Source organism: Myxocyprinus asiaticus, chromosome 3 (assembly GCF_019703515.2).
Source record: "Myxocyprinus asiaticus isolate MX2 ecotype Aquarium Trade chromosome 3, UBuf_Myxa_2, whole genome shotgun sequence".
Taxonomy (NCBI): Eukaryota; Metazoa; Chordata; class Actinopteri; order Cypriniformes; family Catostomidae; genus Myxocyprinus; species Myxocyprinus asiaticus.
The window spans coordinates 3,348,388-3,360,000 of record NC_059346.1 but is presented as its reverse complement, the minus strand read 5'-3'; the positions used below and the strand labels follow the sequence as shown (position 1 = coordinate 3,360,000).

At 38.7% G+C, this 11,613-nt stretch overlaps 1 protein-coding gene across 1 annotated transcript in view; it reads right to left on the bottom strand.

The window, feature by feature from the left end:
* LOC127423629 (dehydrogenase/reductase SDR family member 11) overlaps window positions 1–11,613 on the bottom strand; it is a 34,319-nt gene that overhangs the window by 156 nt on the left and 22,550 nt on the right. The window contains exons 2-7 of the mRNA XM_051668104.1: window positions 9,222–9,431; window positions 4,935–5,029; window positions 4,694–4,823; window positions 1,261–1,353; window positions 1,112–1,177; window positions 1–697 (exon numbers count right to left, since the gene is read on the bottom strand). The exon at window positions 1–697 is cut by the window's left edge and continues 156 nt beyond it. Coding sequence (XP_051524064.1) covers window positions 656–697; window positions 1,112–1,177; window positions 1,261–1,353; window positions 4,694–4,823; window positions 4,935–5,029; window positions 9,222–9,431 — 636 coding nt within the window. The 3' untranslated portion in view covers window positions 1–655. The remainder of the gene's footprint in view (window positions 698–1,111; window positions 1,178–1,260; window positions 1,354–4,693; window positions 4,824–4,934; window positions 5,030–9,221; window positions 9,432–11,613) is intronic.

Below are 11,613 nucleotides of genomic sequence, written 5' to 3'. Positions count from 1 at the left end.
TCTTATATGATTTTCGGAGTGTGACGGTGACCAAACGGACTCTTCCATTACGAAAATCATGCGCTTGGTCTTGTTTCCAAAACTCACAGCCAATGAGCTCTGTGTACAGTAGTTGTATCCATTCCATGGTAATTACAGTATGAGAATGATATCTACATATAAGTTAGAATAAAACAAATGAATCCAGTAATTATCATCATTATCGGCATTGAGCAACAGTGTTTTGAATTCACTCGCTCTCAAACAGATATGCAATATGACCTACAAAAGACAACAATTATGTGCAATTCATGGCATATTCGTCTGCTGTAAGTGGTTGCAGGTGACCACAGCAGACAGTAACACACATCTTCTCGGTTTTGTTCCAGTTTCTTTTTTTTCTTTAAAAAGCTAAAAGTTTCCCCTTACATTTGCAACAGCAGATGACTGTGTTAATCTGTAAATTTTTTATGGTTTTCATAGGTGATCTCTATCTGACTCGCTCCTTAAAGCTCTTAAGCGCAGAACGAATCTTCAGATCACCCCAAAAAGCGCCACATTCTCAGATTGGATCCAATCACAGTTCTTTAAAAATAGATGTTATTCATATTGACCAGCAGGTGGCGCAGTCACTCCTTGTTTTGACTTGGCTCTCCTGATGCATGACATTCTGTTCCTATGACACTTGCTCTACTGGCCGCATCTGCACGTCACCGATCTACAGAGAGAGAGAGAGATGAAAAACAGATTATTCAATTTGTCAAATCTAATCCCACTGCAAATCACAGAGAGAACACATCAATCAGCACGTCATGGATCTAATAGTGCTGTGATTTGATTTTTCTGTCTCCCATCTGTCTGAAGATCAGCATGACTAATAATTATCCCAGTCGATGATTGTAAAGCGTTCTATCTAACTCATAAGGTAATATATCATAACTGCTTCCGAGAAGAGCCAGATTTTCTTTCAATGATATAGATCAGAGGTTTTCATCTGGTTTTCAAGCATTGCAAATGACATAATCGATTCAGTTTTGTTAAAAGCTTAAAACTCATTATTGAACAATGTATTGAAATCCCATTGGTGAGAATGGCATTAAGTGAACTTCATAGTGTCTCTGAATGGACTTACCTGAACATGAGCAGGTGCACTGAGGACGTATGTGACAGCACTGGCGATGTCTTCTGCTTTCAAACACTGTACAAGACAAACACTCATTATGAATTTACGCAACAAAGAAATGGACATGTATGAAGACATCACACACAAGCTCGGTTCACCTTTATGCTTTCATAAACAGCGGCAGCTCTTTCTGGATCACTGTTGTGATGCCGGAAGGCAAATTCAGTTTCCACTATTCCAGGTGATATACACTATGCAAAAGGAAAACAGACAGGTTAATAAATAGAGCAATGCTTCATGTTTTATCAAGGTTGAGTGTCTGGAACGGTTATTAAATGGCTGCAACAAGACAAAAGCCAGGTATAATGCATGTACGTTGCATTCATTTGTTTTTTTGTTTTTTTATTGAAACAAAACATAAATAATGCTTAGAATGTTGGTTTTTCATTAAAAAAAAAAAAAAAGGCTTAAATTTTGATTATACATTATGCCTAAAAACATTTTAATATGAGAAATCTGCACAATTTCTCATGTCTAATGCTCATATATACAGCTTGGTTTTTTGTGGGTGTGGGTGGTCAACCCATGCTGTCATTTTGGATTATAAATAGTCATTATAATTATAATATATACAGTATATTTATACAGTGCATTCAGAACCCTTCATTTTTTCACTTTTATGTTGCAGCCTTATGCTAAAATGCTTTAAATAATTTTTTCCCCACTTCAATCTAAACTCTATCTATCAATCAAACAATCTAAACTACCCCATAGTGACAAAGCACTACAACAAGATTTTTGATAACTCTGAAAATTTATTAGAAAGAAAAAGCTGAAATATCACATAAGTATTCACACCCTTAACTCAGTGCTTAGTTGAAGCAGCTTTGGCAGCGATTACAGCCTCAAGTCTTTTTGGGTATGATGCGACAAGCTTTGAATGCCTGGATTTGGGGATTTTCTACCATTCTTCTCTGCAAATCCTCTCAAGCTCTGCCAGGTTGGATGGGGACCGTCGGTGGACAGCCATTTTCAGGTCTCTACAGAGATGTTCGATTGGGTTCAAGTCCGGGCTCTGGCTGGGCCACTCAAGGACATTCACAGAGTTGTCCCGTAGCCACTCTTGCATTGCGTTGGCTGTGTGCTTAGGGTCATTGTCCTGTTGGAAAGTGAACCTTTGGCCCAGTCTGAGGTCCTGAGCGCTCTGGACCAGGTTATTAGTAAGGATATCTCTGTATTTTGCTGCATTCAGCTTTCCTTCAACCCTGACCAGTCCCCTAGTCCCTGCTGCTGAAAAACACCCCCACAGCATGATGCTACCACCACCATGCTTCACTGTTGGGATGGTATTGCGTAGGTGATGAGCGGTGCCTGGTTTCCTCCAGACATGACGCTTGGAATTGAGGCCAAACAGTTCAATCTTCGTTTCATCAGACCAGAGAATCTTGTTTCTCACAGTCTGAGAGTCCTTTAGGTGCTTTTTTACTTTCTTGCACTGAGGAGAGGCTTCCGTCTGGCCACTCTGCCATAAAGCCCAGATTGGTGGAGTGTTGCAGTGATGGTTGTCCTTCTGCAAGTTTCTCCCATCTCCACACATGATCTCTGGAGCTCAAACAGAGCGACCATCAGGTTCTTGGTCACCTCTCTTATCAAGGCCCTTCTCCCCCGATTGCTCAGTTTGGCTGGGTGGCCAGCTCTAGGAAGAGTCCTGGTTGTTCCAAACTTCTTCCATTTAAAAATTATGGAGGCCACTTGGGAACCTTCAATTCATCCCAAAAAAATTTGTAGCCTTCCCCAGATCTGTGCTTCAACACAATCCTGTTTCTGAGCTCTGCAGGCAGTTCCTTTGACCTCATGGCTTGGTTTTTGCTCTGATATGCATTTTCAGCTGCAAGACCTTACTTAGACAGATGTGTGCCTTTCCAAATCATGTCCAATCAATTAAATTTGCCACAGGTGGTCTCCAATCAAAGTGTAGAAACATCTCAAAGATGATCCAGAGAAATGGGATGCACCTGAGCTAAATTTCAAGTGTCATAGCAAAGGGTCTGAATACTTATTTCAATGTGATATTTCACTTTTTTCTTTTTAATAAATTTGAAAAGTTATCAAAAATCTTGTTTTTGCTTTGTCATTATGGGGTATGAAGTGTAGATTGATATGAAAAAAATCATAATAATTTAAAGCATTTTAGCAGAAGGTTGCACCATAAAATGTCTGAAGGTCTGAATACGTTCTGAATGCACTGTATATATATATATATATATATATATATATATATATATATTTCATCGAATTAATTACATGGTATGCTGATTAATTAATCGAATTAATTGCAGTTATTCACATACATAAATATTTGCTAAGAAAGCCCCTCAAATAACACTAATTCAATATATAGTGATTAAATAATTATAAATAGTTATATTTAAATAATTATAAATAAAATATATTATAAAAATAATAATACAGATAATTAAAATGCATTAGGCACACAAGTGAAGCATTAAAAGAGACAATACAAAAAGTGGCTTTAGAATACAATGTATTGTTTATTTCCATATTACTGAACATGAGCCAATCACTGCCCTACAGTTCACAGCAATCCATTTTGCAACTGAATTCGTCAATCAGGCCGAGATTTATTATAAGGGCTTGTTTAAGGACGCGCCAATGTACACCTGCGGCACACGGACGCTTCTGGAGTGTCTTGGTTGCGTTGCATCATAAATATATCATTTTCAGGTCACCGTGTCAAGTTAAACAAAATTTGAAACCAAGAAAAACACGTCTTGAGATCCCTGCCTTTGGATTTGCGCTCCATCAAGCTGTGTTTGTACGCAAGAATGTGTTCTCATCTTGTGTTGTCTGCTCTCTATAAGTGTGGCTTGTTCTCTGTCTGTATAAGTTGTGCGTTGTCTATACAGCAGACACGTGCCGTGGGCTTTGAGACTGGGCAAGCATTAAAGATTTTTAATGCACATTATTAAACTTTGTGCCCAAAATACATTATACGGGTGAGTGTAATGTCACGAAAATGTTATTGGAAATGCAACAGTCCCCTCTTTACAGCCTAAACTTGTTCAGAACGTTGAATCTTTGTGACACCTGCGCTAAAACAAACTAGATGCAGCACAAAGTATGAAACAGAGCACAGGTGTCTCAACATGCGTTTTTGAAAATTTGAAGTTCTTTTTAACTTGATACTGTGTTTAAAATGTGCCAGTCCTGCACGAGACACTGAAGAAACAGCGAGACATGGCGCGACAGTCAAAGACATTTGTCCAGCCTGTGTTAACATAGGAAAACAAGGGGAAAACAGAACAGACGTGTGAAAAAACACGTTCGGTGTGAACAGCCCCTAACTCGTCCGTTCGTGCATGAGTGAGAGCGTGTGCGCGAAACAATTTCGGTCAGCTTGTTTATTTTTTCATTCATTACAAACCCGAACCCAACCCAAAGTCTTACTTGAAAACTGACCCAAACCCGGTCCAAAACCTGTCGGGTTCTCAGGTCCCGTCGGGCCTAGGTCTTGATGCAGACCTCTAACTTCTATTAAGAATGGATGTGTGTGTGTGTGTATGGTCTCACTGTGGCTCTGATATGTGTTTTGGCTTCCCGTAGCTCTTGTCTCAGCCCCTCTGTCAGTGCGGTCACAGCATATTTAGTGGCACAGTAAAAGTGTTCGTCAGCGCTTGGCACCATCCTGTGTCCCCCCATACTGCAGAAAGAAGAGCAACAACATCAGGACTGGAGGATCTCACCATCATTATGAGCACATTTCTGCTGTTAAAGCCGAATATTTAAGGTTCAACCGTACAGTAAAATATACCTGTTAATATTGATGATGTGTCCATCATCCACGTTCCTTTCCTTCATGGACTGGTAGGCCTCACGGGTGCAGATGGTGAGAGCGAGTATGTTCACCTGCATACAAAAACATATGGTAAGTTAGTCGATGATAAAGATACAACCATTAAACGTGCACACATCTGTGCAGAAATTTCAGCCCGATAATAAAACATAAAATAAGGTGTTCTGAGTGGTTGCTATACTTTTGATATTGTGTTTTGGGTGGTTGCTATGCAGCTGATAGGGTTTCTGGGTGGTTGCTATGCAATTATTATGGTGTTCTGTGTGGTTGCTATGCAGCTGATAGGGCTTTCTGGGGGGTTGCTATGCAGTTAATATGGTGTTCAGTGTGATTGCTATGCAGCTGATAGGGTTTTCTGGGTGGTTGCTATGGGGTTGATAAGGTGTTCTGAGTGGTTACTATGCTGTTGATATTGTGTTCTTGGAGGTTGCTATGCAGTTGATCAGGCATTCTTGGTGGTTCCCATGCAGCTGATAGGGTGTTCCAGGTGGTTGCCATGTGGTTGATAGGGCATTCTGTGTGGTTGCTATGCGTTTAATAGGGTGTTCTGGATAGTTGATCAGGGTTCCCACTCTTTTCAAGGCACAATTTTCCAGGACATTTTATGCATTTTTGTGGGGGTTTTTTTTATGGTAGATTCTTACCTCCAGATAAGCAGTTTGCTCCATGGCCAAGTGTGATTATTAATACCCGTAAAGCAGTGATTTAATTGAATAAATACATAGTATGTGTGTAATGTGCACTTCAGAGTGCACTCTATCTCTGTCATCTCACACACAAGAGTGCACATGATGATCATGATGACGTGTTTTTAGTGTATGAGCGGATAGCTCTACACATTCATTTTGAAGCACGCATCACATGCAGATTATTTATTCAATTAACTCAGAGAATTTAATTATCACACTAGGGCATATCACAATTTTAATTAGATTAATTGTACATTCAAACATTTATTTTCAGCAAAATATGTCATATTCCATAACATTCTGCATTTTATTGCTAATGCCATTTTTATGACTAGAGTGTTTTTTCCGCATACTACATGTGGTAACCACCGTATAAGCTGACTACAATCTTTAAATTAATTCACATCCCGAGGTATTAAGGCCTAATCACCATGTTACCAAACTAGTGTGAATTGATTTTTAGAAGAATCAGTGGCCCGACTGTCATCGTTGTCTAAAATTTATACCACACAGGAATGCAAACTCATGAGAGGCGAAAAAGTTGAGAATCACTAATTCACGAACATATTTTCCAGGGTTATTTTTTTTAAAGAATAAGCTAAAAGCACCAACTTAAGATGTTTTAATGATTCAAGTATAGAAAATTATCTGCACAATTGTTCAGAATTAGCTGAAATAAAGGGTATTTTGTTGTGGCTTGTTTCTGTTTCACAAATTTGTTCAGTTTCATTAATTGATTAGTTTAGTGACCACTTCTGGAGATGCCACTAGGTGGCGACAAACGAGTGTCTTATGTGCTGTGAGTGAGTCATTGAATCATTCTGAGATGTTCACGACTGAAATCTGCCAAGAGACTTTATAGTATTTAAACATAAGAACAAAGGAGATCTATAATTTCCGTTCAGTTTATGAACTGCCGAGTATGACTTTTCATCCAAGAAGACAACAATAGTCTAATAATAATAATAATGAGTATCAATAACATCCTTACCTTCTCCTTTATTAAAATTTGCATATCAAATCTACTGACTTCAGTTGAATGTTTAAGCATCATAAGAAAAATGCTGATGTACTGTATAATTTTCCTACAGTATTTAAACTGCTGAGCATGCCAATATCAGAAAAGACAACAGTAATAGCCTAAAAATAACAATTTTGAGTTTCTATAATGTCCTTTGGTCATTTTAAAACACATTTCACATGAGTTGAGTCGAGGCGTCAATGTTCCGTTCACTTTGCCCTCCACATGACAAGCGTTGCAGAAAGCGTCATGAAGGGGCGAATTTATGAGCTTGTAACACAAGAAAGTGGGAGTGTGCACAATAAACACTGAAAACATGTATTTGGTAGAGAAAAAACCTGGCAATTGCTTTAATTGCAGAAAATAAAAAGAGGACTTGTTTATGTTAATGTTTTTTTTTGGGTGAATGTAATTACTGTAGTTCAATAACTGGGATCTCTGGATACTCAGAAACGATAAGGTAAAAATGTATTCAAACAAATTATGAGACATTCAATATCTCTTCATAAATTTGGACAGCTTTGTACTCTCAAAGACATCATTTGTGAGGCAAAAACGTGTGTGAAAAACACTTTGGTGAGAAGTTGGAGCCGAGGTTGCACTGACGTGTCACTTCATAGACTTCAATGTATTTGGCAGCACTGACGTGAGTCATGTGAAAGCCCCTCAACATGTATAAACATCAGTCACTTTTACGCATTAATAGCTCCTCCGCCCTTTTCTCTCAGTGAATAAGGTAGACTCAAATGCCGATGCTGAAGTAAATGAGCAACATGCCCCTCTCATTCAGTCGGTCGGTACATGTACCAGGTCATTCATTTTGTTTATGAATGAGAAGTTTCACGAATGACACTTCTCACTGTATACACGATTGGTTGTAGCTGTAACCAATCAAGCGATCTGCCTCGGTTGGACCGCAATTGCCAAGCACACGATTGGCCACTGCTGTATTCAATCACAAGGGTGTAATCAGAATCAGAATCAGCTTTATTGCCAGGTATGCTTACACATACAAGGAATTTGTCTTGGTGACAGAGGCTTCCAGTGCACAACAATACAAAACAGCAACAAGACATAGACAATAATAAAAAATAAAAAAAATGAATAGAAAATAAAGTATATATAGAATACACAATAAGACACTATATATACATATTCATATAAGTACATACACATACATACATATATACATACACATATACACACACAGACACACACATACATACATACAATAATAGTGTAAGTGCCCTTAACCGTTAATGTTGTTTCACAATCCACAGCCGCCGGCAGTTTGTGTATTTGACTCATATTACAATTCCCGATCATTACCATGTTTTTGTACATGTAACGAAAACCTTGCTAGCAACACAGTCAAACCGTTTTATTATACTGAAATATGTTCGAGGACAAATAATTATTTTCCAGGACATTTGGGTATTTTTCTAATTTTCCGTGACTTTTCAATGATTGGAAAACTGCATTGCAAAATTCAAGGTTTTCCAGGACACATGGGAACCCTGTTGCTATGCAATTGGTAGGGTGTTCTGGGTGGTTGCTGTGGTTAATCGGGTGTTCTCGGTGGTTGCTATGCGGTTGATCGGGTGTTCTGGGCAGTTGCCATGCAGCTGATAGGGCATTCTGGGTGGTTGCCTTTGCATTTAATATGGTGCTTTGGATGGGTGCTATGCAGTTGATAAGGGTGTTCTGGGTGGTTGCTATGCGGTTGATCGGGTGATCTGGGTGGTTGCTATGCGGTTGATTGGGTGCTCTGGGTGGTTGCTATGTGGTTGAGCGGGTGTTCTGGATGGTTGCTATGCAACTGATAAGGTTTTCTTGGTGGTAGCTGCGTATGTGGTTGATAGGGTGCTCTGCGTGGTTGCTATGTGGCTTTTTGGGTGTCCTGAGTGGTTGCTATGTGGTTGATCGGGTGTTCTGTGTGGTTGCTATGCAGTTTATAGGGTGTTCTGGGCTGTTGCTATGCAGTTAATTGAGCATTTTGGGCAGTTGCTATGCAGTTTATAGGGTGTTCTGGGCAGTTGCTATGCAGTTGATTGGGTGTTCTGGGTGGATGCTATGGGGTAGATAAGTTGTTCTGGGGTTGATATGGCATTCTGGGCAGTTGCTGTGCGGTTGCTATGCAGTTGATAGGGTTCTCTAGGTGTTAACAATGTGTTTAATATGGTGTTCTGGGTGGTTGCTATGGCATTGCTAGGTGGTTGTTTACCACCAAGCCTCTAGATATTTTGATGTTCCAGAATGATATTCTGGTTTATAGATATGGCTCGGGTTCCTTCTTCAACGTAAGTTTATGAGATTTTTCACATGCTTTATTGTCCGCCAGGTGAAAATCATAAGTCTGTTCATTTAGTTAAGTAACAGTACCTCAACAAGCCACATGATTTGAGATGTAGTTAATTTCTGTAGGAACGAGTTACACACTGAAGTTTAATAATTAGTTTTAGTGATTTGAACTCTAAGTAAACTTATAAGAGCAATAGTAAATGTGTTCCTTGTTATGAAGTGTGTGTAACTCACATCAATCATATTCCTCCATCCTTCTGTCTTTCCGCTGAGCAGAGGTTCGTTGTGCGCCAGTCCTGCATTGTTGATGCACACGTCCACTCCCTGATGTAAAGTCTTAATGGCCGAGAACATGGACAGAATCTCCTCCTCATTACACAGATCACATTTATACGGGATCAAAGTGCCGCTGTATCCCGCGCTCTGACACTCTGCGGCCAACTTCTGTTCGGAGAGAAGACAAGAGCGGATGTTTGAATTAGGTCAACCATAAACTCTTCAGAATCATGTGACAAGAGTGCCTGAGAAGAAAACAGCTTGAAATGCATATTTCTGGGTATAGAAATGCATCAATTCTTGGACTACAAACTCTTCAGACATGTTTAGTAAGTTCTGTTCTCTGTTTGGTGTGCAGCTGTGTTGTGTTCTGTTGATACAATCATTGTGGAGGACCTGTTTTTAGATAAAGAAAACGAGTTTTTGCTTGAACGCCCAATGTCACGAAGAGGCTGCGTGAACTCTCGTGCCCTATCATGAACGCGCACACAGGAGATCAACGGTCAGTGAACATTTCCACTAAATAATACATTAGATTTCAGTTTGTTTCTCACCAAACCGTATTGTTTGTTTTCATAACAATCACGAGTCTCATGGAATAATTTATTAGACTTCTGAATTATACTTTTGTGTTCTTTTGAAGCTTGAAGAGGTGGTCACCATAAACTGCCATTGTATGACATCACTGAGTACAACATTTCTTCACAATTTCTCCCTTTGTGTTATGAAAGTCATACAGGGTTATAACAACACAGGAGTGAGTAAACAATGACTGAATTTACATTTTTTGGGTGAACTATCCTTTTAAGGGCAAAAACAATATCAGCCCTACCCACTGCTGATGATGTCATTGACTAAACAGAAACAATAGAACTAGAGCTTAATGAACAGATAGTGAAAGTGATGATGGGCTTTATAAAGGCCAGGTGAGGTGTCCAGATTTTGTTAGAGTGGACACACACACACACACACACACATAGTCAGTTCCTGTCTGTGTATGAAAGACTGAATCCAGACAGACAGGAAGAGCCACCGGCTCAGTGTGACGCTGTGTTTGACTCGTCTAGCTCTCAGTCTCTCTTCATCTCTTTTGCTCTCATTTTGACCCCTATGTGTCTCTCTGTGTCACTCTTTTCCTCTGTTAAAGGAACAGTTCACCCAAAAATGTTAATTCTTTCATCATTTATGTTTGCTTTGTGTGAGACAGATTAAAATTCAAGTCATTAAAAGCTGTGAAATGGTGTACAAAATTCAACAAAAATGGCAAATTGACAATTAACACCAAACTCGAATTTGTTCTTTTGTGTTTCATGATCAAACCTCATTGACAAATGTCAACAACTTTTATCCATTTTGCTGCCATTCACACATCAGCACCAAAATGCGGTTAAACTCTGTAATGTCATTTGAAGGAAAGGCTTTTAGTCCTGTGTATACCTCATTACTGAAGGAGGCTAGTTATTTTATCATAAGTACCACAGAAGTATGTCAGTCATTCAAGTTTGGAACAACATTAGGGTGAGTAAACGATGACGGAATTTTCTTCTTTTTTTTTATTTTTTTTTTTATGAACTATCCCTTTACACCTGGATTTTAACATCCCAAATAAATACATGCATAAGCCTTAATTTACAACATTTGGGAAGATAACAAAAAGTAAATACAGTAATTTGAGAGAAAGATGGATATCAAGTATGGAGAGAGCACGGAGCTATAATCACAAATGAGTTGACCGAGCATGCAGCTGATTGGTTCACTTTTTAGGGATTTAGTTGAGCTTGTGATTGGCTCGTGCCCAGTCCGAGAGGCATACTAGGACACCAGAAAGATGATGCCAGAGAGTTTGGCACTTTGTGTGTGTGTGTAATACTGGCAACCTTCATTGCCAGTTCAGAACACAAAAAGCTTCTTTGGCGCCGCAGCCAAACAATCACTCTGACCCATCTGAACACACACTTCAAATCGACAAAGCCCAAGGATGTACATTGTATACCAACACCCTAATGATTTATTATACACACTCTAATGACTTAATACAGTTATAACATTTAATAGAAAATTATTTCCTTCTCCAATGTTGACATACTAATATACTCACACCTAGTGCTTGTCTGTGGCTCTGGGCTGGGAAACTATGAAAACATGAGCGAATAAATGGGTGTTTGACACAAGCATGAATAATTACGTTTTATATATATATATATATATATATATATATATATATATATATATATATATATATATCAAATTGCTCTTGTATACTAAGAGAATTATTTAACATTAACTATAAAATTAATAATAAAATAAATATGTTAGTAACAAAAAATATACATTTATCTTAATCATATTC